Source organism: Quercus suber, unplaced genomic scaffold (assembly GCF_002906115.3).
Source record: "Quercus suber isolate HL8 unplaced genomic scaffold, Cork oak 2.0 scaffold_590, whole genome shotgun sequence".
Lineage (NCBI taxonomy): Eukaryota > Viridiplantae > Streptophyta > Magnoliopsida > Fagales > Fagaceae > Quercus > Quercus suber.
This window is the reverse complement of record NW_027070035.1, coordinates 392,128-419,497: the sequence shown is the minus strand read 5'-3', so window position 1 is coordinate 419,497 and position 27,370 is coordinate 392,128. Positions and strand designations below refer to the sequence as shown.

At 33.5% G+C, this 27,370-nt stretch overlaps 2 protein-coding genes and 1 long non-coding RNA gene across 3 annotated transcripts; 2 read left to right on the top strand and 1 right to left on the bottom strand.

Annotated features, from left to right (window-relative positions):
- Positions 1–3,701: 3,701 nt before the first annotated feature.
- LOC112030632 (probable jasmonic acid carboxyl methyltransferase 1) lies at positions 3,702–10,302 on the bottom strand. The gene is made up of 4 exons (XM_065764887.1): positions 10,110–10,302; positions 8,959–9,366; positions 4,443–4,697; positions 3,702–4,321 (listed from the first exon to the last, which is right to left on the bottom strand). The coding sequence occupies exons 1-4, from the start codon at positions 10,239–10,241 to the stop codon at positions 3,959–3,961; spliced, it is 1,158 nt and encodes a 385-aa protein (XP_065620959.1). The 5' UTR covers positions 10,242–10,302; the 3' UTR covers positions 3,702–3,958.
- Positions 10,303–12,870: 2,568 nt separating this feature from the next.
- Positions 12,871–15,706, top strand: LOC112030625 (uncharacterized). Its single transcript, XR_010625542.1, has 2 exons — positions 12,871–12,923; positions 15,590–15,706. It is a non-coding gene; the product is annotated as an uncharacterized LOC112030625 (long non-coding RNA).
- Positions 15,707–19,507: 3,801 nt separating this feature from the next.
- LOC112030636 (uncharacterized) lies at positions 19,508–21,510 on the top strand. Its single transcript, XM_024063305.1, has 4 exons — positions 19,508–19,643; positions 19,764–19,972; positions 20,081–20,314; positions 21,391–21,510. Exons 1-4 carry the CDS (start codon positions 19,508–19,510, stop codon positions 21,508–21,510), a joined length of 699 nt encoding a protein of 232 aa, XP_023919073.1.
- The last annotated feature ends 5,860 nt before the right edge of the window (positions 21,511–27,370 follow it).

Sequence of the window (27,370 nt, the reverse complement as noted above, 5' to 3'; positions counted from 1 at the left end):
CTTGGAGACCCTGGACGGACAGAGACTCCTGCGACCATGGAACATTGAGCAATTGAAGAAATACCACCAATAGATGTAATGGACAGTTGTACTCATTCTTGAAAGCAATAAAAAGAATTATTCAATCGATATCTTAATGAGAACAGATTTTGTAATGTGAAAATCACCCAAAAATGGATAAGTAACAAGATTCCTCCTAGACAGATGTAAGTTACTGACGAAGCCATAAGAATGACAAGATCCCTAAAAGGGTGTAAGTCACAAAAATAAGAAAAAAAATGGCTAAGTAACAAGATTCCGCCTAGACAGATATAAGTACTGATGAAGCCATTAGAATGACAAGATCCCTAAAAGGGCGTAAGTCACAAAAAGAAGAAAAAAAAATAACTAAGTAACAAGATTTCGCCTAAACAGACACAAGTTACTGACGAAGCCAAAAGACAAGATGCTACTCAAATGCATACCTGAAAACAAGGCCGCAAAGAGAGAACATCCTTCAAAAAAGGCTCAGGGCTGAATCTGAGCTCTCAACCAGTTCACCAAAACCCTCAACAAGAACCATTGAGATGGTATGAGTCGCATAGACAAAACAAGTTGTTGACGAAGAAAGTCACAACTAAAAACTTCTTACTAAGTACAAAGCATTGACGCAGAAAGGAAAACTACAAGAACAAAAATCAAAAGCAAGTAAGTATACAACTGCTAATTTAGTTTAAGCCCAAAAATGGCAAGTAATTACCATTGTTTTTACATCTAAATCAAAGACCCATAAACACTGGGCTAAGGACATTGTCCTCAAAGCAAATTAAAAAGAAAAAATTGTTATGAAATTAGACTTGCAAAAGGCCCAAAACATAACGGGCACCTAAAAAAAAAAAAAGAGTAACCGGTTCAGGCGTTCTCGGCTAGATCGTCACCGGCGGGAGGAGGAAGAGCACTCTTAGGGGCATCACCATCAAGGGCTGTGGAATGGGAGGCCTCGTCAACTGCCATCTCCTTATCTACTTCTTCAAGGTCCAAGTTCTCCAGATCTACTCCAGAAGGGTGCTTGATGAAATACCGCCTTAAGAGCTCAAACCCTTTGAAGTACCAGCTGAAGAGCACAGTATTGTACTCTTCCGTCTGTTGGAAAACCCTCGATGGCCTTAGTAGCTATGGTTTTGATCTTCTCCTTGGCAACTAGGAGTTGCTCGTCCTTCTCCAAAGTCACCTGCCGTTCAGCCCTAAGATCGTCACTCAGAGTCTTGGCCTTTTCCTTGGCATGGTTAGCTTCGTCCATGGCAGTTATCAAATCCTTCTTCAACTTCGAGTTTTCTGCCTCAAAGGCTGACACCCGAGACACAGTAGACTCGACATTGACCTCTTGAGTAAGATACTTTGAGGTAAGGTGAAGACTCTCCCCCAGCACCTAGGAGAAAAAAATCATAAAATAATAATAATAATAAATAAATAAATAAGAAGAAGAAGAAAGAAATACTTAGGGTACACGGACGTGATTTCATAAACACTCTTACTAAAATCAAGGGTAGTTTTTGGCCCATCAGGAATTTACGTTTTTGGCCATCAGGAATGTACATTGAATGCAACTGCAAATCTAAAATCCCCAATCTTACCTGTAAAATTATGATTCTCAAAAAAAAAAAAAAAACCTGTAAAATTATAATAAATGCAAAGAAATTTACAAAGTCAGTCGTACATACGAACATCATAGAAATTTCAATTTATTGTTTCCATAATCCCATAATCGAATAACACATGTTTATAATTGTGACCATCACAAAAATGCAACATTAAAATCAAGAAAACAATAATCTCACTCTTGTTCAAAGTAGAAAATGTCAGGAAAGAAAAGAAATATGACAATAATCAAAACAACCCGATCATGTGGATCCTCTACTTTCATCATCTCCTCCATGTATTGCTGAAATGGAGCTTCACAATTACTATTAAGAGTCGATATCGCGGCCATGAAATTTGAAGGTGAGAAATTGGTTTTAGACAAGCCATCTGGTATTGATACAAAGTGAAATTCAGGATGATTTTCATGGTTGGGAGAGTTGAATTGAGGGTGTGCTATGGTGATTGAAAAGCCCTTGGTGTATAGGATTGTGGCAAGTTGAAGCATGGGATTTATGTGGCCTTGGAATGGATATACTACAAGCACCAACCGGTGGCCAAGCCTTTTAGCTTCTTGCTTCTCCATCGATGATCACTTTGCAGCTTGTGGGAAGTTAAGGCAATCTTTTTGTTTTGGTTGCAAGTTACAGTAGACTAGAAAATGGCCGCGACTTGAAACCAATTATACGTCATTTGGATATTAATTTATACAAATGAATTTGGGTTGAATTCTCAAGGTATATCTTACGTACGAAGAAGTTTTCAAGAGTTGAGTTTTGACTTTTATTCATTTATATATTTCCTACGTATCACTCACATCAACTCAACACTTCATATATTTTGATTTTTCTGCCTAAAGCTTGGAGAGAAGCGATTGAAGAAAGGGTTTTGACTGTTTCACATTCTTTCATGTCACGGGGTAAAATGTGAATCCCTAATGTGAACGTGTGGACATTCTATGAACTTCCATATTGTACATTTGGAAGTGTAAAACAATAAATAGTCCTAAAAAAACAAGGATAATTTCGTTACTGATATAAAGTTGGTTTGATTTTGCACCTAAATATACTAAATTATTGTAGAATACTTCAGAGTTATCTAATAATTTTTGTAGTTAGCATCTTATCTATGATTCACAAAGCAGCATCAATTTTATCTTTTCGAGGTTACCAATGATTTCATTTCTTTATTTAACTGAAAGTTCATCTTTACAAATGATTTTTACAATTACCCAAAGTTTCTTTAACATTTTCATATTCGATATTGTTAGAATACAAGCCCATTTTATTGCACTTGAAAAAAAAATTACAATTCAATAGGTATAATGAAGGATTTGAGGGGATTAGAACTCTAAACATCTCATTTTAGTCCTTTATGATTGAAGTTGGTTATTTTGGATGATTTTTGGCAACGTTACCAGAATAACATGATCAAAAACTTGAGACTTAAATGACAAATAATTTTTGGGCAAAATTACAAGACTAAAATGATCAAATTCAAACTTAAAGGACCAAAATAATTTTTTGGGCATAGTTAGCCGGTGTAAATTTGTATTATACATCAATATACAATGAATTCATTCTCAATTCTAACAAGGACCGTAATATCTTTTATTTCGTGAATTATCTAGGATTTTGTTATCGACAACTATAAATTGAAAGGATAAGAATATCTTTTACTTATTCTTTCTGTAACATTCCCTCTCCTTATCTCATCTCTCTAATACCTCATACCCTTCCTCTTCTCTCCTCTCTTGTTTACTTTTATGTATGAAAGTGATAATATTGTAGCTTATTTCCAAAATCTTTACTTCTACATGTCTTGTCTCTTTCTACTTTTAAGTAGAAATCTTATTTAATAAGAAGGTTTTTTTTCTTAAAAAAAAAAAAAATTATAAAAGGATTGGTTAATTGTACCACAGTTCTTGCGACTCCCCATTACTCAGTCAGTGGAAACTCAGCAAACATTTCCTTTCCCTTTCTTCTCAAGACGGTTGACCACTTTTTTTTAGAGTCATTGCATGGAAATAAGCATTAATTAAGAACACTAATTTAACATTGAAACAACTTACAATGATCACAAGGTAAACTAGGCAAAATCATACACACATAAAATATATGGCACTGACTACACAGTACACAGCTATACACACATAAAATACAACACTTAGTTTACTATGCAGAGTCATAGACTCATGGCATAGCTACAAGCGTGCAAGAAACAATTTATTAAAAACAAAGCCAGACTAGGCAAAAGCATAACATCTGGTAACTAGTCCAACAAAATGATGCGTCCCAATTTGCATCTTATTTATTCAAGATACATAGTTTCATGGATTTATTCATTTCCTTTCCATTGAAATTACGATGTTGAAATTCTTTGTCTTCTCCATGGAAAGATGCTCACCGATACGCTCTGCGTACCTCTCAAATAAATCATCTATAATTGCCACTCCAAAGTGATCAGCAAACAAGGATTCTGAAATCGCTCTATGGCCACGTGACACATTTTGTCCACATGTAAACATGTCGAACACGTAATTTTTGTTTTCCTCGTTGTCATTGGCATCCAAATTGACTTCAAATGTTTCCAGTCGATCAATAACAAAGGATCCCTCTTTTTCAACAACGGTTTTTACTTCTTCGATGAAAGGATTGTATTGAGGCAAATTGAACGTATCAATATCAGCCTCTTCAATTAGCCCCTATACACATAAAATTGTGGCCATTATTTTACTTTTTAAGTGAGATAACAAAACAAAAAATTATCCCTTAATTAGAAGAATTAATTTTAAATTTTAATTATCAAAAGGTTAAAGAACTAACTTCAGCAGCCATGTCAAGGAGACACTTTGCTAGCAGCTCCCAAACGAGGCAACAATCTCTACTAGTGGGATCTTTGATACTCCTACCAATAAAGGTTAGAATCATTTGCCCTCCAAGTTTTATTTCATCAGCACGAGAGCGAAGTAAATGTGAGAAATCACTCTGAAATTGCACCATGTATGCCTCGAATACATTGTGAGGGCTTGTCTTCCCCATGTATATGTTCCCCTTATTATTGTTTATCCCTTGAGGTACCTAATAATTATAAAATAAAAATAAATTTAAAGAAAAGAGAGAAAATGCCATTACCAAAATGAATAATGAAAATTTGAGTATGAATTTTCTCACCTGTACATTTTGTGTGCATTATGAAATTGATAATTACTTAGCACTTCGTATGAGCATCACAAATCAGATTAAAATTCTCTCCATTTCACGTAAAATGGAAGGGAAAATGAAGGAATGATTTATTTATTTTTTTTGTGGATGAAATGAACAATAGAATGCAATCTGATTTTTGGTGGAATTATCCATTAATCAAAGAAAAATGACCTTTTCTTTTCTACTTAATAAGTACTTAATATAAACCCAAGGGGTTAGCTTAGTGGTTCTTAAGGCCTCATAATATACATGAGATCTGAGTTCGAAACCTCTTGCCAGCACCTTCAGGCCACTCCTATGGAATTCCTCCCTATATACTTGAAAATATTTAGATATTCTCGTTTGTAAAAATGAAAAAAAAAAAAAAACATAATATAAAATAGTAATTATGTTTAATTTTCTATTTATTTATAACATCCCTAATACAATCAAGGGGGAATATTACAATCCTTAATGTGCCACCATTTGCTAAAACCCTTTTGCATGATAGTATTTCAACCTATGATGTTTGATGCATGCTAATTGTTATTTATCATTAGGTTAAGATATTAATCTGTTTTTAGTATAGGCTAGAGTTGAGCCCTAAATCTTTTCTTTAACAACAATGAACTTTACTAGTTGAATTAATTGAAACCTACAACTAGACTACTATATTGAATGAATTACTTGCTAGATGTATACTCAGTAGGAAGTGTAGAGGGTGTTGTACAACAAAAACCAAGGTGGCTAAATATTGTTATTGTTAGGTGCTCAAGGATGTGGAGCTTGTTTTGAACTGTATCTTTTTGAAGCATGGCTTTTTTAAGCCACATTTTTTTAAGGTACATCTTTTCCTAACCAATCATTTTCAAAAAGTAAAAAAAAAGGACAAAACCAAATCTACCAGACAGATCACGTAATCCCATAAATGTTTCTGAAGCATGGCAATTTGAAAATAAGTGGACTACGAAGGGCTTGTTTGGTTTGTGTTGAGGTTGTATTCTTTTTCTATTTTTATTTTCTATACTCATTTTCTATATTCAAATCTTGTACTCATTTTTTGTTTCCATTTATTTTTTTGTTTGGTATCATTTTCTACTTTGTCTTCCCCTTCATTTTTTTTATGACAACCACCAACAAAGAGAGAGAGAGAGAGAGATCATAGGGGGACCCAAAGATTTGATTTTTTTACGAAAATGCCACTGTATTCATTTTCAAGAAAATGAAAACACAAAAAAGTTGTATTTATTTTTTGTATTCAAATCCTATTTTTTTATACTAAAAATGAAATCTGAATACAAATACAAAATCAAACAAGTTTTTTAGTGCTGGGTTCCACAAAAACTGAAAATAAATATAAAATACACAACTTTTTTGCTCAAACCAAACAAACCCTAAGGTTGTCTTGAGAGTAGACATGACAAAACGGGTCAGAATGTTCTGACCCGACCCAACTTGACCCAAAAAATACCCAACTCGAACTCGATTTTTTTTACCCGAAGCAAAACGGGTTGACCCGTGATCTGACCTGTGTTTTTTTTGCGGGTCAACCCGACTCATGACCCAAACCATTTTTTGAAACTTTTTTTTTGGTAATAAAATAAAATAAAGACAATATTGGTTTAATTGTTTGTTGTGAGTTTTAAGAAAACAATAATGACATTTACATAATTGCATGCAAATAAATAGAAAGATGAATGGTTGAGTATTCTGTAATGAGTAAAGATTTTTAAATATCAAATAGTAAAGTACATGCCAAGATAATTTGGTTACAGTAGAGTTAAAAATATATAAATTTAAAATTGTAGACATGTGTGAGAAACATTCATAAGTGTGAAAATAGTGAAGCCCAAAATATCAAATTAGCATAAATTATGAATGCTCAGACCTATTTTTTAACAATTTATGTCCAAAATAAACGGCTGTTTAAAATAAATTATGATATTTCCTAGAGTGTGTGTTGCGTAACAATAATATGATATTCATAAAAAAGACCATGTATAAATAAGTAAACAATCAAACTTTAATATATATTCTCAAATTGAAATAGAGTGCCAACCACAATTGATAATAGATTATAAAATTAATTTTCAAGATTGTAAATTTCTTATATGTTTTTATTCTTTGTCAAATGAGTTATCACATAAGTCATTTGTAATTTTGTTTTATATTTTGGGATGTTGACATTGTGTAAAAATAAAACTAATGTATTTGTTTTACTTATCTTTGTGTTATTTTGTTTTAGTTAGTAATGTTGGGATTTGTATAATTTTGAAATTATTGAATAAGTAGTAATAAGTTTAACTGAGTTCATTCTTGATATTAGTGGTGAATTCAAAATAATGTATTTTACATCAATTAATTTTTTGCATGACTTTTCAAATAGCAAATACATGTTGTTTTCTTTATTAAAAAAAAAAAAAAAATTCATGTGAAGAATACAAGTTAACTTGACCCAACCCCACCTGCAACTTGATTGACCCGAATTCGTTTTTAACCTGCTTAAAATGACTCATTTTTTAACCTGCAACCTAATTGACCCAACCCGATCCGCCCGTTTGCCATGTCTACTTGAGAGGCTTTGATGATTTGGGAAGTGTTGATCTTGACATGACAGTGAGAAGAGAAGGTTCAAAGTATGGACAAAACTTAGTTACAGTACCTTAGGTGCTGTTCCTTAGGTTCTCCTCTTAAGATTCAGTCATGTAGCTACTTAATTAAAAAATATACTTCCATCCCATGAGAAAAAATCCACTTGATAAAATCTTAAAAGGGAAACCTAAGGAACAGCACCTAAATACTGTACCTAAGTCTTGCACTCAAAGTATACTTGACAAAAAAGTAGAAAGCGTTGATCTTGACAAAACATGTGCACGCAGATGCTTTTCATGTGACAATTTGAGATACAAAACCAACATCACAAACGTGCCAATGAACAGAGAGACTGTCAAACATCAACACATAAGAAGTTCATGAAGTAGAAAGGTACTCGGAGGCAATAAAGAAATTGCATTAAATTTGAAAGCGTTGATCTTGACAAAACATGTGCACGCAGATGCTTTTCATGTGACAATTTGAGATACAAAACCAACATCACAAACGTACCAATGAACAGAGAGACTGTCAAACATCAACATAAGAAGTTCATGAAGTAGAAAGGTTCCCCTCTTAAGATTCAGTCATGTAGCTACTTAATTAAAAAATATACTTCCATCCTATGAGAAAAAATCCTCTTTGTAAAATCTTAAAAGGAAAACCTAAGGAACAACACCTAAATACTGTATCTAAGTCTTGCACTCAAAGTATACTTGACAAAAAAGTAGAAAGCGTTGATCTTGACAAAACATGTGCACGCAGATGCTTTTCATGTGACAATTTGAGATACAAAACCAACATCACAAACGTACCAATGAACAGAGAGACTGTCAAACATCAACATAAGAAGTTCATGAAGTAGAAAGGTTCCCCTCTTAAGATTCAGTCATGTAGCTACTTAATTAAAAAATATACTTCCATCCTATGAGAAAAAATCCTCTTTGTAAAATCTTAAAAGGAAAACCTAAGGAACAACACCTAAATACTGTATTTAAGTCTTGCACTCAAAGTATACTTGACAAAAAAGTAGAAAGCGTTGATCTTGACAAAACATGTGCACGCAGATGCTTTTCATGTGACAATTTGAGATACAAAACCAACATCACAAACGTGCCAATGAACAGAGAGACTGTCAAACATCAACACATAAGAAGTTCATGAAGTAGAAAGGTACTCGGAGGCAATAAAGAAATTGCATTAAATTTTAATGAAAATTGTAAACTCTTTTTATAGTGGATTACCTTAGTTAAGGTATGTAACTTTGTAATGGTTTTTCCTTTACAAAGTTTTATCAGTTTTCCCCTTTGTCACCGTTTTGTATATATGCTCTTGTTGCTTTTTATAATCTTACTTCTTGATATGGCCGCTGATTTGTGGTTAAGTCGATAATATTGTGGATCATATAATTGAGTTAAATTAGTAATTAATCAATGCAATGTTTTTAGTTTTTGATATATTTCAAGTGGGGAAGGGGATTAGATCTTTTGGATAACTCCATTGAACCTAAAGGTCATTGACCAATTGCAATGCAATGATATTTTTTTATTGTGAAGATGCTAACCTTAGAGAGCCAATGCACACTATAAGAAGAATGAACAAAATCCAAGCTTTTGCTAGGAAAGAGCCTGCCATAGAAGGACCCTGGCATTCCCGCTATGAAACATGGCCCTACATCATTGCCTTTCTCCTTCTTCAACATACTGTAAAAGTCTGGCAGTAATTTGAAATTAGTGTTGAAATCATTACTTGGAAGGTCATTTAGAAACGCTGTGAGCTCAGGAGGAGAGTGTCCAGTTTCATGGCATAGTCCGACTATGGCATCAATCATTTCGTAGGTAACTGTAAATGTGTTGGGTCCTGAAGAGCAACCCAAGTCTGCTACGGAAAAATGACGAGGAAAGTTTTCCTTGCTATATAAAGCTCTGACAGTGCCCTCCAACATTGGTCTTACCTTAGAAATCACTGTTTTCTGAGAGATGTCCAAGATGGAAAATCATATTTTTAACTACTACATAAACATAAAATCATAAACGTGAACATTTTTTTCAACTTTGGAAACAAATTTCTGTTGTGTGTGTTGAAAAACATATAATGGTACAAATAATGCTAGTACCACAACAAAACTCACAACTTGCTTACTTAGTGAATTGTGGCAAAAGTTATGGATTTTGTTGTGATACTAGCATTCTTTTTAATGATAGGTACACTATAAATAATGATGGGCAAAACGTAGGTACAGTACCTTAGATGCAGTACATTAGGTTCCTTACTTAATATTTTGACATCTGTCCAATTTAACATCCCAAACAAACGGTGATAAAACTAAAAATTCTTTTTTTTTTTTGCCTTCGTCCTTCCTTTTCCTGTATTGTTGCAAGATGAACCCATGACTTCATCTATTTATTCTGTAGCGGAAGGCTCAAAACCTACTATTTGAAAGATCTGAAATCTGAAGCCGTGGGTTCTCTTACAGTTGCAGTACAGGAAAAAGAAGGAAGAAGGGAAAAAAAATAGTTTTAACGCTGTTTCCTTAGGGTGTTAAATTGGATAGATGTCAAAATTTTAAGTAGGGAAACTAAGCTACTGTACCTAAGTTTTGCCTAATAATGATCATCATGGCTAGCTTTAACATGTATGGCTGTGTAGGAAACTCTCTAGATAATTGATTCCATAAAAAGAGAGAGGTAAATTAAGTGAGAGTGAGAAAATTACCTGAACTGCTGAGTTACGGGAATAGCTATTTTCTCCTACTCCCGATATCATGTGAAGAACCTCCTCCACTTGCAAGACATGGCCATGGCCATGTCCAAGTTCATGGATTGAATTATAGGTGTAGCTATCCATGTCTTCCTTGGTGTAGTAATTGCTCTATTCAACTTGTATTTATAGGTGTAATACTTGAAAAAAAAAAAAAGATTTAAAATGAGGGGTATTTAAGTAAATCTATTTATGGGTTTAATTTTATAATTAATATTATTTAGGGGATTTTTAGAAAATAAGCTTGAAACCTAGCTATATATAAGCTAATTAAGTCAGTGCATAATGATAGACTTTTTGAGAGAGGTGTCACGCCCCGAACCCAACCATAAAGATAGGCATGTGACAACAACTGTACGCTTATAAAGTAATCACCCTACAAGTATATATGCAAAGCCTTCATAGCACTAAAAATTATCCTAAAAAATTTCATCAAATAAATTAATAATACCTCAAAAATTTCTTTATGAATTGATCTCCAGTAATTTAAAAGGATCAAAATCCAAACCTCATGTACATAATGCAAGTTGGCCAAAAGATATAATACTATTACAAGGCCATCTAATTCCAAAATCACTAAGGTTCTTTCCCTGCTCATAACACAACTTCAAAACTCCCAAAACTTGCTATTCTTCACAATTTGAAATTGGAGAGGAAAAAGGGGGTTAGTTGACAACTCAATAAGTAACTAAAGTCCTAATAAGTTATATCAAGCAATAGATCTGTAAAATATAAGATGTAATATGTGTTTTCAAAAGTTATAATATACTATGTGTTTTCAAAATAATTGAAGAAGTTTTATAGTCATAAAATAATAAGTTGCACATAGATCACATACTTTAATCTTACAAATATATCATAGATGGTTTAGAAAATAGTCAATTTTCCATACACATAAGCAGTTTTAGTGACTCAAAATAGTTCAAATACTAAAAAATTTCCAAAATCACATATGTAGTTTTAAGGACTCAAACTAGTTCAAATATTCAAATGTAATTCATATTCTTAATAATCTTATGACTATGGCACGCTATATCCCCGTGACTGGGCATCAGAATACCAATGAATAACCCACATTGGTTGGGTATCAGAGAGCCAATGAATATCCCCCATTGGTTTGGGTATCAGAATACCAATGAATAACCCCCATTGGCTAGGTATCAGAATCAATTTATAGTCAGATTGTTCATAATCATATATATGAAATCATAGTTTCTAACAAAAATATATCTTATTCAAGCATGTATATAAAAATCTTATACTCAGTATTAAAATATATTTGTAATAATCCTTTACTTGAAATCAATAATACAATAGAAATAAAAATTCGAACAATTATAAACAATTTTTAGTAAGTAAAATACGCAAAATAGAACCAATTAGGATAAGGTTATAACTTCTAAAATAAACTTTTCCTTAACACTTCCTCTAAAGTCCTTAGATATCACCTAGAACAATTTTCAAATATTTTTACTCAATACTCAAATAATTCAAGAAGGACTTATACCGGTACCTGGCCAACAAAGAGACTACTAAAATATCCAATAATTTGTATTTATTATCTCAATGTAAAAATCCATGTATTCAATATATATATATATATATATGTATGTATATCCTTTACTGCCACTGACAACACCTAGGATACATATAATCATTTAGGGTCAAAAGCACCGCCTAGACCATCTTCTATAGTTCTACACGCGTTTTTTTTTTTTTTTTTTTCCTCCTGCCATTGCTGCCTCTAGTTTTCTTTTGGCATGAGAACAAATCACACAAATCAAACTCTAACACAAGCATTTATTGAAACATTATTCTTCCTCTACCAAATCAGTAATACAATAGAAATAAAAATTTGAACAATTATAAACAATTTTCAGTAATTAAAATACGCAAAATAAAACCAATTAAAATAAGGTTATTTATCTCTAAAAGCTATTCTAAAAGAAACTTTTCTTTAACACTTCCTCTAAAGTCCTTAGATATCACTTAGAACAATTTTCAAATATTTTTACTCAATAATCAAATAATTTAAGAAGGGCTTATAGTGGTACTTGGCCAACAAAGAGACTACTAAAATATCCAATAATTTGTATTTATTATCTCAATGTAAATATCCATGTATTCAATATATATACTCTACTGCCACTAACAACACCTAAGATACATATAATCATTTAGGGTCAAAAGCACCGCCTAGACCATCTTCTATAGTTCTACACATGTTCTTTTTTTTTTTTTTTTTCCTCCTGCCACTGCCACCTCTAGTTTTCTTTCGGCATGAAGACAAATCACACAAATCAAGCTCTGACACAAGCTTTTATTGAAACACTATTCTTCCTCTACCAAATCAGTAATACAATAAAAATAAAAATTTGAACAATTATAAATAGTTTTCAGTAGTTAAAATATGCAGAATAAAACCAATTAAGATAAGATTACTTATCTCTAAAAGCTACTCTAAAAGAAACCTTTCCTTAACACTTCCTCTAAAGTCCTTAGATATCACTTAGAACAATTTTCAAATATTTTTACTTAATAATCAAATAATTTAAGGACTTATAACGGTACCTAGCCAACAAAGAGACTACTAAAATATTCAATAATTTCTATTTATTATCTTAATGTAAAAATCCATGTATTCAATATATATATATATATATATATATATATATATATCCTCTACTACCACTAACAACACCTAGGATACAGAGGCAAGGGAAGATAGTATAAATTGGGGCATTGCAAAGCCAATACTCACTTTGATTAGTAATCTGGTGCCTTCTTTGTTTACTGCATAATTTATATTTTTTTAGAATTTTTTATTCTTATTCCATTGATATTGTGAGCTATAGATGGTTCTCTTAAAAATGAACCCCTATAGGCATGAGAATTACAAATTTCATAATGATTTATGCATTAGTTAGAATAATAAGTGCTCAGGTATAATATTTCCATCATTTGTGAACAAATCCTTGGAAGTTAAGAGTTCAACACCACTAATATCTGCATTCTTTAAATGCTTTAGATATTTAAGCATGTGCAACTTAAAGATAAATTAGCTATGTAGTAGGGGAATTGTACATATTATTAATTACTCTAAGTCACTTTTACCCAGATCAACAGAACTTTGAGTTGAACAGCTAACTGAATTCAAATACAAGAATCATGAGTGTAAGCTATTATGTCCTTCACAAATTTGTTAAGAAAATTATTGGACTAGCCTTGGCCCTAATGTAGAACAAAATGCTACGGTAAATGCTGTTAATCCAGCCAGTTATGACCAAATGAAACAATTAACATCATAGCATTATGTCTTTTAAGTTGAAATTATTTTGTATTTCAAAGTTGTTTCTATGTTAAACTACTTCCAAAATGTCCTGATTCTCTATACTCATGCATTTAGACTATATGCTGGAAGAATTGTTGTTGGATCTGTATCTAATTAAGATAAATTGGTTCTTTTCTTTGAATTTTTCTGATTTTTTTCTTTCATCTTCCCCTTTTAAAATCAGCATAAAACTAATATGATCTATGGCCCTCTCTCATGAACAATAACATTTAATTGTTTGCAAAGACTTGAGCAACTGAAATTATTACTTTTTTTATTTCAAAATGGTAGCAACAGTCCCCTTGACCTTGCTTCATTTATAGTTAGGACATTTTGGGCCTACAAATGAATATGAATTGGATGCCTCCTCTGCTTGATCACTTTAGAAGTCTAAGATATTTAATTTTCTCTATCCAACTTCACTGCTGACTCTTTTGTTTTTTGTTTTTATTTTTTATTTTTATAATAGTTATCTTCAAATTAATTCTGACACTTGGTATCTTTTCTTTTCATCCATGATTCCTTAATGTGATATCTTATAATTGGAACTGTTTTTGGCTTTAAGATAGGAGAAAATTTTAAGATTCAAATAATAGAAAAATTGCCAAATCATTTTTCTCAAACTTTGTATATTATGTTTAGAAAACTTCAATTTCATATTAATTTGATAAGATTTTTTAATGTTCCTGCTGCCTATGTCTTAGCTTATGTATTATGTCTTTATATAAACTAATGATATGCATTTCTATTTGTCTCCATTTAATCATTAGTTTGATAGGCTTTTTTAACCATTAGTTTGATAGTTATATCCAATAGCGGGTTTATGCACGGAGTTTCTAACCATGGAGTGGGACTCTGCAGCTTAAAGATTGCTTTTTTGGAACAGGAATAGAGAAACTCTTTCTATATTGCTTCTTTTAAGGATTGTGATTGTGCCAATAAATTCTTTTTCTACTAGAGTCTTATTTTGTCTTTCTAGATCTGGGTGATTTGGTGCTAACATTGTTCCTTCACCAATGAAGGTAAACACCGCATCCCCTCCTATGCATGTAAAGCAATATTTTTGTGGCTGAACCAAGTATATGAGAAGATAAAATCATGAAATTCATTTTTCAAAATGTTCCACCTATATCATACATTATTATTATTATTTTTTTTAATTCGCCATCTCCAATGTGCAATTTCTTGGGGTTTGTAACATTCTTTGGAAGTCTCTCTGTCTAGAACAACATCAAACTCATTTGACCAAGGCAAATAAAATTTGAGCTGACTTCTTTTTTCATGTTTCCTTCATTAGACGCATCTATTAGGCCTTTTTAGTTGCCCATGAATTGGAATCATTCATATTTTGTATAATACTACATTCACAAATCCAACATCTTGGATGATGCTTTAGAATTTGAAGTTGTCATTGTAGTGGATAGAATGACTCATTTGTACAAAGTTAAACTCCTTCAATTGTTCATTGAAGTAAGTTTTCTAAGCCTTTTGTTGTAAAATTAGTAGTACATTTAGCCTTTTCTTTATTTTCGTAAACTTTCATGCTTTGATTGGAAAGTTGTGCTAATAAAGTTCCTTATTAGTTTCTATTGTATTTGGTCTATGTTTGTCTTTTAATATTTTTGCTAATAAAGTTTTAAATTTTTTTTCACATCGTTTGTAGTCATATTTGATTTTCTTTAGTTGTGAAAAGTTTTTGAATTAAAAGTTTCTAGCATGTGTTCGATAGAATTCATGATAAATTTAATGTTTAATGAAAGTCACGTATAGGTTCTTGCATTGATGTTCAATATTTTCAAAACATATTGGATCGTCACCATCCATATTGCTTGCTTTTCGATTCATTATTATTTTTTTATTATTATTATTATTTGTGTGTGTGTGTGTGTTGAAATAAATGGTATCTTTCATAATTGCTTTATCTCCTGAGTATAAGCAGTTCATGGATTTATGTAAAGTATTCTTCCCATTGTTTCAAATGAGTGGTAAAGGGGGGAGTGCATACTAATTGCAAGCCTCCATTAACAGTAGAAAAAATATATTGATTCATTTTATTTCCTTTTAAATGAATTATTTTTTTGGTATGAATTCTCTTATTTTGCAGATAATATTTTCAAGTGGAAATTAGGAGCTGTACACTGGAGATTTGTTTTGCCTTTGTGTATAAAGACCTTGGGAATTTCAAAATATTTATGTGAAAGCTATTTTGGTAGTTGTTGTATCTTTATACTAGCTTGAATAGTAGTTTTTAAAGTTTTTGAAAGAAGGAGTGTTTATAATTTATTTGTATGAATTTAGTTATAAAATTATCTCTAAAATAGTTAAATCATTAAATTATTATCCCTAAAGTTTGTTATGAGTTTTTTCCTTTGTATTGTGCTCATGTAGAATATGAGTATCATCTACCTTCTAGATTACGAAGTATAAGGAATATATTTTTTAAATAAGTCAAAAAATGAATAAACAAAAAATATTAAATGGAATATTTGCCTAAGCATTCATTTATTATATATTTTTTGTTCATCTAGATATTTTGCAATAATTGATATACAATTGTTTATTTCTTCAGTCAGGTCCTAGAGTAAAATGCCTTCTTTAGCCTCTCAATCCTCCTCTTGTGTGTGCAAGAGTCTATTGTAAGATCAAGGAAATATGAGTGGCAGCACATCATTGGTGGCGTAAAATGCCTTCTTTACGCTAGGACCTGATTGAAGGTTTTCTCATTAGAAAGAAGTTGGTGTTCCTTCTTTTCGTCAAGCATTTTTTTTTAATAAAAAAAAAAAGAAAATTAGTAGAACAGACCCATGCGGTCATGGCAAAAGAAAGTCTCACTGTTGGCCAAAATACTTACATAAGAAAATATTCTATACCACATAAAGTCTAAATTTGACAAGGGAACAAGATTTCTTAAGCTCTTACCTTAAAGGTGTAGTGAATTCTTCTCTGCTTCAACCTTATTTTCTAAAACTCTAATTTTTATAAATTATAAAATTGATCCCACAAAAGATTTACTTAAATACTCTTCTTTTTTTTTTTTTTTTCGGGTATTACAATCTCCCCCACTTATAAAATTCAGTCCTCTGAATTCATCACAAGCTGAAGAATTATCATGCTTCCACTGGCTACTCTAAAGCCACAATTGTATTGATCTATACAAATTTATCACTCATTACCATAGTTAAAACTATTTCACAACATATGCGTAGACTTTTCCTTCCCAAGATTTGTAAAATAAAAAATTTTCAAAGCAAATGGAGCCATAATGCTTCTGCTGCATAATAGAATACATAAAATNACTACCACTAACAACACCTAGGATACATATAATCATTTAGAGTCAAAAGCACCGCCTAGACTATCTTCTATAGTTCTACACGTGTTTTTTTTTCCCTCCTGCCACTCTGCCTCTAGTTTTCTTTCGGCATGAGGACAAATCACACAAATCAAGCTCTGACACAAGCTTTTATTGGAACACTATTCTTCCTCAACCAAATTAGTAATACAATAGAAAATTTTAACAATTATAAACAATTTTCAGTAGTTAAAATATACAAAATAAAACCAATTAAGATAAGGTTATTTATTTCTAAAAGCTATTCTAAAAGAAAATTTTCCTTAACACTTCTTCTAAAGTTCTTAGATATCACTTAGAACAATTTTCAAATATTTTTACTCAATAATCAAATAATTTAAAAAGGACTTATAATGGTACTTGGCCAACAAAGAGACTACTAAAATATCAATAATTTGTATTTATTATCTCAATGTAAAAATCCATGTATTCAATATATATATATATATATATCCTCTATTACCGCTAGCAACACCTAGGATACATATCATTTAGGGTCACAAGACCGCCTAGACCATCTTCTATAGTTCTACACGTGTTCCTTTTTTTTTTTTTTTTGCCTCCTGCCCCTGCCCCTCTAGTTTTCTTTCGGCATGAGAACAAATCACATAAACAAGCTCTGAAACAAGCTTTATTGAAACACTATTCTTCTCCTCCAAATCAATGAGTCTCTGTTCGCACCACAATTTTCCACATCCGTATTATTTTTTTAAAAAAAGTTCTTATTTTATTTTTTTTTTTTGCTAAAACCCGATAATATATGCTCCTAAAACCCAATAATACAAAAAAAAAAAAAAAAAAAAATTCTCCTCTCTCAAACCCAATTCTTTGCCCATCTTCACTGTCAATTTTCTCTCCACAACGCAAAACCACCATCAGTCTTTATCTCTCACCTCTCTCAAACCAATTTTTTGTCCATCTTCACTGTCATCTTTCTTTGAATCTAACAACAATAAAGAAGCGGGCTTAATCTAAACCAGGGTTTGACATCGCCACCGTTGAAGCGAAAGTGGCCTCTACGATCGCCTCCTAGCCCGTCCATTAGTCCAACCCAGCGACTGAGCCGTCCTTCAGAAATCCCGATCGTTGCTTTGTGGTGTGCTTCTTTTCCTGTTTCTCTTCCCTCTTAATTGATTTTTTGTTTTTTGCGGAGTTCTACATCTTCTTCTTCCTTTGTTGTCAGAGTTATATGAAAGAAGAATCATTAAAATTCTGGTATTGAATTTTTTTTAATGCAATTTTATTGGATTTTTATTTTCCTGGGATTCTTTAATTTGGTTTTGATTCTGGGTTTGTTTTGGTTTGATGTATGGTATTTTTTGTTGTATTTATCTTACATTGGTTTTCCTTTTCTATAATTTATTATATGGGCATTGTAAACGTAAGTTAGTTTTGTACATTAAGAAATGTAAGTTTAATTTATTAGTTTTGTTACAGGTACACTTTGTCACAAAGCTATTCAATTACTCGATATTATCAGGTTTAATTGTGAAGAAATTAAAATTGGGTTTTTTGGATTTTTGGGAGGCATTACTCATTAACTCTTACTTAATTACCCATAGTTTAAGAACAATCACATTACAAAATATATATATATATATATATATATATAAGATTCTTTAAAGATATACATATCTCTAGTCTAAATAGCTCTCTAAGTTCCTTTCAATATGAATAAAAGTTCCAAGGCCCATTCGTTTAGATTAACCCCAATAACTGATTTTCCGTCCATTATTAATTTCAACAAAATTCCAAGGCCTAAGTAGTCTCCAAAAATTACAATAAGGGAAATCCACAATTTTGAGATTCACCATAAAAATGCTAGCATCCATTTAATTATATACTCCAAAATTAAGTAGTGCATCCAAATTAAAGTTCCAATCCTTCCTAAGTTTAAAACTAAGGCCGATGCAAGATTTCAGGGTGGCACTACTATTTTGTGGGCTAGCAGACTTGGGTTTTTGTGGTAATATTTTCACTTGGGACAATGGAAGGTTGGGCGAGGACTTGGTGCAAGAGGGGTTAGATAGGGCGTGTTCCAATATGGAGTGGAGAGACATGTTTCCTCATGCCAAATTTAGTCATCTCTAGGTATCATATTCGGATCATGTGCCTATTTTAATATCAACAGAACCACTCAACCTTAGAAGGAGAAAGAAGCTGCCAAGGCGCTTTGAGGAAAAGTGGGTTACTTATCCAGATTGTGAAGGAGTGATCTGTGAGGCTTGGGGAGGGCCAATCTGAAATGGGAGTCCAATGTTTAGATTATTTGAAAAAATCAAACAATGTCGACATGCCTTGGTGGATTGGAGCAGGTCTAATTTTGGGAATTTTAAAGCAAAATTACATGAGAAACAAGTAGCACTTGAAGAGTTATCAAGGAAGAATAAGGCCGACCACATCCAAAGAATTAGAACACTAAAAGCAGAAATTAACACTATTCTATACTAGGATGAACTCTTTTGGTGACAAAGATCTTGTTCCATTTGCCTCTCTACAGGTGATAAAAATACTAAATTTTTTCACCAATGAGCTAGTCAAAGGCGCCGCAAAAATCAAATATTTGGTATTCAGGATGTAAATGGTAGTTGGAAAACATTTGAGGACTAGATTACATAGGTTGCAGAAAAATATTTCCACGATCTCTTCACTTCAGAAAATCCCACAGATATGGATAGTGTACTGGATGTGCTAGAGAAGCGGTTTACAACAAAGATGAACAATTCTTTATTACAACCGTACATAGCTGAAGAAGTCAAACAAACCCTTTTCCAAATGCACCCATCAAAATCCCCGGATCTTGATGGTATGTCTCCTTTTTTCTTTCAGAAATTTTGGAATATTGTAGGGGTTGATGTAACTGAGGCTATCCTTTCAGTCCTAAATTCTAGACATATGTTGCATAAAATGAATTATTCTCATATAGTGCTTATTACAAAAAAGAATGACCCATCACTGATGTCTGATTATAGGCTTATAAATTTGGCTAATGTTGTCTCTAGAATTTTATCTAAGGTGATTGCAAATAGATTAAAGCTTGTGCTGCCAAATGTGATATCTGACAACCAAAGTGCTTTTGTTCCAAACCGGTTGATCACTGACAATACCACTGTAGCCTATGAATTACTACACAGGGTGAGGAATAAAAGAAAAGGCAAGGTGGGACAAATGGCAGTAAAATTGGACATTAGCAAGGCATACGATTGGGTTGAGTGGGAATTTTTGTGAAATATAATGCTAAAGCTTCGCCTAGACAGTAGATGGGTAGATATGACCATGGAGACAATTACTACAGCATCTTATTCAGTCCTTATTAATGGAGAACCAAAGGGTTTTATTACTCCCACAAGAGGAATAAAACAAGGAGATCCACTTTCCCCATACTTGTATCTCCTATGTGCTGAAGGCTTATCTGCTTTATTGAGGAAAACTGAAGAGACCCGGGCACTTAAAGGTGTGTTGTCCAGCCGACAGGGGGTATGTATTTCCCATCTTTTGTTTGCTGATGATAGTTTGTTTTTTTGTCAAGCCACAATTGAGGAGTGTCTAAGATTTTTAGCTATTAGGGGCAAATATGAAGTGGCATCTGGGCAAGCAATAAATAGACAAAAGACAACCTTATTTTTCAGCAAGAATACAAGGTAGGAAGTAAGGAATGATTTCAGCAAATGTTGGGGGCTCGAGTCATGTCAGAATGTGAGAAGTATTCGGGTCTCCCAATGCCAAGTGGGAAGTCCAAGGTGGGAACATTCAAAGAGTGTTGGGGTGGAAGGAGAAATTTATTTCTAAGGCAAGGCGAGAAATCCTTATCAAAACAGTGGCATAAGCCATCCCTACATACTCTATGAGCTTATTCAAACTCCCACTGTCAATATGTGATAGTATCAATTCCATAGTTGCTAGATATTGGTGGGGTCAAAATGGGGAGTAAAGGAAAACCCATTGGATAAATTGGAGTGAACTATGCACTTCAAAGAAGAAGGGGGGAATGGGCTTTAGGGACCTTCATGCTTTTAACCTTGCTATGCTCGCCAAGCAAGTAGGGCGCCTAATTCATAATAATGGGTCGCTATTTTTTAGAGTATATAAAGCAAGGTACTTCCTGAATACTTCCTTTTTGGAGGCTGAGCTGGGCACTAATCCTTCATTTGTGTGGCGTTCCTTACTGGCGACTAGGGATATTATTCATGCAAGGTCTAGGTGGACAATTAGAGATGACAGAAATATTTCCGTGGCATCTCACTCTTGGCTGCCTCACCCACCTGTTTTCTTGAATACACCTTCACTTGATATGAAGGTGGTGGATTTAATTGACAAAGACACTCGGCAATGGGATAGGGGAAAGCTTTTTTTTTTTTTTTTTGGATAGGTACCTTTGATAGGAGAACATGTGAGACCATTTTAGCACTGCCCCTTACTCAACAGAATTCCTAGGATCAGCTGATATGGAAGGAAAACAAATTACAAAGATTTACGATTTGCTTGGCATATCAATTAGCTCTCCGTTATTGGTTATCTACATATTCTTTTCCTAAATGTGTGGATTTTTTCAGGAAACATTGCACTTGCATGGTGGAAATATCATATTACCTGATGACTCAGATGAAGCTTTAGAAGCAGGATCTTATGAACCTAATGAAAAGGGAAAAACTATCAAGATCAAGGCAAAATAGCTAGGGAGTTGAAGTAGAGGAAGCAAGACTCAACGGATGTGATTGAAGTTCAAGAGGTTATAACTGATGCACTTGCAGTTTAGCATTTGTGTATACGACTTGTAGTTTCCAGTTTTCTGTTTTTTAGCATTTGCACGTGAGTTGTTAATTAGCCTCACGTGAGTAGTTAGTATTCTATTAGTCTAATTGGTTAGTTTTGTTAGCTCTGTTTCTATCATTGGTTGAACTTGATGTTGTATATAAGGAACAAACTAATTTTATTCAATACTATTCCAAATTTTCCCAATTCTATTCTTTCTCATTTGGTATCAGAGCTCTCTGGAAACTTCTATTTCTAGGGTTTATCAAAATTGTATGTTTTTTCTTCCTATCTGCCATTGTTGCTCTTTTTCAAGCCTTCTTGATTCAAGCTTTCTCAAATCTTTACTACGTTTCTTCAAGCTTTTCAGTTTAATGGCTGATGCAACAACTGCAGCTAACACTTCCACCACTGAATCTTCATCTTCTTCACAAGAATTGTACAATCCCAATTGAAAGTTCAAAATGCGTGTACACCTTTGAACGTTTAGACCCCCAAATACAAAATTACCAATTCAAGTTTTATATCAAACAATTAATGTGCGGAACATGAACATAAGCCAAATACAGAATTGATAACTAATCTAAGCCAAATATAAACACATCCACAACAGTAAATATAAGGCAAAGATAAAAGGAAGGAAGATGCAAACACACGGACAATACACGATGTGTTATCGAAGAGGAAACCGAAGTCCTTGGCGTAAAACCTCTCCGCCGCCCTCCAAGCGGTGAAATAATCCACTAAAGAATGTAGTTGGGATACATGAACAGCAAAAGACCCTCCAAGCCTAATCTACCCAAGTACCTAAGCCCTCTAAGCTTCTTGCTCCAACGAAGTTACACCAAACCTATTTCTTCTTTAGCTTCCCGAATTCCGCTACTATACCATAGCATCAACCAAGGTATATTGGTTCCTTCCAAACTACTTCCCTTAGCACCAAATGAACCTTCTCACAGACATGGGTGTGGTGAGATAAGGATTTGGCTAAAGGCCTCTCAAGAATATAACAATGAAGACAAAGAGAGAAGAGGAATTTGTAGAGTCTCTAAGGTAAAGATTGGCGATGAGGCAATCTTGTTTTTCTCTAAGGTTTCTCTCACAAAATTCTCTCTAGATGCTCTCTCAATATAGTGGGTATAAAGGTCTATATATAGTGGTGTGTGTTTGGAATACGAAGAGTCAGTTTTTGCCAAACAGGGTTGATTGGCGGCTTGGACTCGCGACTGGTCTGAGTCACGAGTTCAAGCCGCGAGATAACGGCCTGGCCAACCTGGGACTTTTGTCCTGTAGTGTGATAGCTGGCGCGACCCTTCAGCTCCCCATGTGTGCATCTCACATGCCTGCAGTTGGCAGCTTGCCAGTCACGAGTCAGCCGCGAGTCCTAGCCGCGAATCTCTACCTTCTTGCATATACTTGAGCTTTTCTTCACATCTTCTCACACACTACCCTTACAATTGTCCTACCTAAATACAGGGTTACTAAGTGCTTAAAATACAAGCAAATTAACACAGAATAAATCCAACAAGATGGTTGATAAATTTCAACCTTAAAATTTCTCCCTTTGGCTATTCCATGACAAAACCCTAAAACAAACTCTGGACTTAACGTGTGAGTTGCGAACAGTTGAAAAACTCACTCACACCTAACTCTAGAATCTGTGAAGCTTTAGAACCATAAGGACAAGTAACTCCTGAAGCACACAACACAATAAGTTCATTGTATGCAGAAAACTTGTAATGCAAACGAAGCAAGCATAATGCGATCAAGTACAATGGAGTAAAGCAATAAACCATGGCAAGACCAAAAACAGGTAATCACTTCATACAAGTGATCACAATGTTCATTCACACTTGGAATGAACATCCGGACATTCAAGTTGACTAACACAAGGCAAATCACTTGAATGACCAACACTCAACCAATGCACAATACATAAAGTATGTGCATCTAGGAAAAATCCTGCGCGAGCACAAGAGTGATAGTACTTAAAAAGGAATGCATAAAATTAGGTTAAAAGTACTTATATAACAAAGCACAAAGGCTGAATAAAGCACGGTACAAACCACAAAGGCCTACAAGTGTGCATAAAACCAAACCCTAGAAGCTTACAAAAGCAGTATGGGTACAAACATAAACAAAAACCTTAACAACCTACAAAGGTACCACGTACAAACAATAAATAGTACTTTCCTTATCATATCACTCCCCTTATCATATATCATAGGAGCTGTGATGAACTTAGAACAAATATACCTGTAACCTGAAACACTTGCACAAAACACATTAAACCCTCAAGGTAAAGCAAGTAATAAACAAACAAGTATAATGTAACAAGTAAATTGCGATCAAGTAAACATGATGTGAAACATGTGAGCAACTTGATCATACACCAAACACCAAAACAAAGTTTTCTTATTAGCTCAATGTCTTCTCCCCCTTGGTACATGCATATCCCCTATGGAATATCACTCCCCCTACAAATGTGCATGAGAAATAAAATTTCCCCCCCTAAGGATGTGCACAAGAGTCATATAGAAATGACAAAACACTCCGGTATACTCTCTAGAGTATACTCTCCCCATTTTTGTCAGGAATAGACAACGAGTCAAGGAGAAAATGAGGGCAAGAGATGAAGATATGAACAATGATTATGATGCATGAGGGGTGCAAGATGAATGAGAAAATGAAACTCAAACCTAGGACAAAACAGAATGCTACAAAGTATAAGGTAAACGTGACATGCTAGGATGAAGAAACAATGTATGAACCAATGCATGACAAGGGTAGCAAGATGTGTGCAAGAGGTGGCAAAGTGCAATGCATGACTAATGTATGGAAAATGCAAATGTGGGAAAAGGTGTGTTAAATACACAACCAATGAACCAAACATGTTCCTAATGAGAAAACATGAGAAGCCCCAAAGTTTGATACTCATCGGAGTCCAAACAAGCGAGAAAATGCCTAAGAGACATTTTATCAAACACCTAGCATGCACACTATGAACAACAATGTGAAACAATGCATGAACATAATAAAACCCACCCTTAATACATGCTTTTTTTGCCACAAGGGGCTAACATCCAAAGCAAAACAACAAAAGAAACCAAACCCATACAAAAATTTTGAGAGAAAAATAAGTTTTCCCAACCCCTATGATGAAAATCCCAATCAAGAGCACAAAACTCACCAAAACATATACTAAGGATCAAAAACAATGAAAAGAGTATAGAATTACCTTAGAGATGATAATGGAATGAAAAGCCATTCAAATTGATTGGATTTTGATGTAAAATTATTGAAAGAGGGGTTTAAAAGAGGATGGGAGAGGTTTAAAACAAATTTCCCACGAAAAACACTTAAAAAAGCTGTTTTTGGGCGTTTCGCGATTGGGCGAGTCTCGAGATGAGTTGCGAGAACGATTTTCATGAAATTTTCTAAATCTTTTTCGCAACTTGAGTGCTCATCCATGAGTAAGTCACAAGTAAGTCGCGAATCTCTCTGCCAAAGAACCAAAAAATGCAAGGAAAATGCATTTTTCCAGTTTCGCAACTCGCGAGCCAGTTGCGAGTGAGTCGCGAGAAACTCTGACACCTGTTTTTCAATACCAAAATATGTTTAAACAATGAAAAACAATGTAAACACTAAACAAGAACACAAAGAGTGATAAAAATCACTTCCAAAAACATATAAAATGATCAAAAATCTTTTTGGATTGATCTATATATAGTTGAGCACACACACATCACATTTAAACAGGTACAATCGAACAAATGAATAAGGCATTCATTGAACATTAGGCATGTGTGTTGTGTGTGTGTATCAAGTATGGAATAGTCCTTAGACTAGAATGAAACTTCAATGATCAATTCAATCAAGTCATACACAAGTAGTACTAAGACAAGTGATCTATCTCACTTATAGAAATATGCATATATGACTTCCCACAAGAAAATGATTACACAACTTTGAAACTTTTCATTTGGCTTTTTTACAATTCATAACATTTGATCATTTTGAATCAATATATCTCATTTTGAGATCGATGCTTGAAATTTTTGATATTTCAATTTGATGAACAAGCTTTTGGCTTTTGGGCACCATACATTTTCATAAAAGTCGCTTTCCCTTTTTTCTAGTCAAATACTAATATGTGCGACAGCTTTTGCAGCTCATTATCTCTTTTCATTTTGAGATTTACATTTGTTGAGCTCTTTAAGCAATAAAAATAAAATAGTGGGAAGATATATAGGCACAAGTCTACACATGTATCAAGACCAACATGACTATTTACTAATCATTCACGATAAGCTTGAAGATCGATTTACAACAATCACACAAAGATGTCAAGATTTTTCCCACAAAGATATAAGTGCATAAAGAACAAGTTAAGCTCGTAAATGCACAAAGCCATAAGTACAAAGATACAAGGCAAAACTCACATGTGATATGTGCTCAAACATATATGATCAAACTTTTTGAATTTTTCACTTTTTATGTGGTTTTGGATTTTTTACTCACACAAAATTAAAACATAAAAGTAAGATCAAAAACAAAATAATGCATACAAAAAAAAAATGCAAGATGCACAAATGCATGAAGATATGGCATCTAATGCATGAAAAGTCCTACAAAGATCGAAAGAATAAGATCAAGGACAAAAAAAGCAAAAGCTCAACCATTGAAACCCTTCCTTATCCAAACGGAACGATTTTTTGGAATGAGTGTCTCAAGAGAAGTGAGACGAGGTTCGGAAGAATGAGAACCGGAGATGCACATAGTCAAGGAGTTAAGAGCATTAAACATTTTCTTTAATAACATGTTATTTTCACTTAAAACCGGTTTACCATTTTTAGCATAACTTCCAAGAAGCTCAAGTTTCTCTTTTCTTTTAATTCTTTTAAGAGCATGAAACCTAGAGCAATGAGATCTTAGATGACCAAAAGCACCACAATGGTGACAAATAATGTGTTTAGGTCCACTAGGCTTTTTGGAAATGGATCTAGCAACATGGTTTTGTTCTCTCTTCAACTTATGACATTAAGGTCTTATATAACCAATCACACCACAATGGTAGCAAGTTGGAACAAACTTAGATCCATCCAAAACCTTAGGTTGAGACCTAAACAGAAGCTTTGACTTAACAGCCTTTCTCTCCACCATTTGATTTCTTTTATGTGGAGAAATGTACACCGATTTGTCCTTTAGGGTAGAACACACAATAGGCACAAAATCGGGTACCACAACATGATTGCAGCAAATATTTTCATCCTTTTTATCAATAGGTTCAGCAATCAAACACTTGGCATGCATCTTAAGAGATTCATTTTCACATTTAAGATCATTAACAAGTTTGTTAGACAAAACAAGTTTAGCATCCAAGTTCATATTCAAATATTCAAACTCTTTCAGCTTTTCAAGAGAATTTTCAGCAAGATTCTTATATTTCTCAACCAATTTATTAGATTCATTGAGCTTAGCAATCAAATCATCCTTTTCACAAAGTAACTTGCTCAAATTCTTTTGAAACTTCTTAGCAATTTTCATCAAAGGTTTGATGTCAAGAATATCAACAACATCCAAAGATTCATGTAACATAGCATCACAATCATGAGGATTATCACTCATAGAGGCATTTTCACAAACACGTAGCATGTTACATTTATCACCAACCAAATCATACAAAGAGGCATACATAGCACAATTCATGGCAAATAAACACAAGGGGTCAAAGATCATACTTAGATAGTTAAACCATAACAAGTGTACCCGCTCTGATAC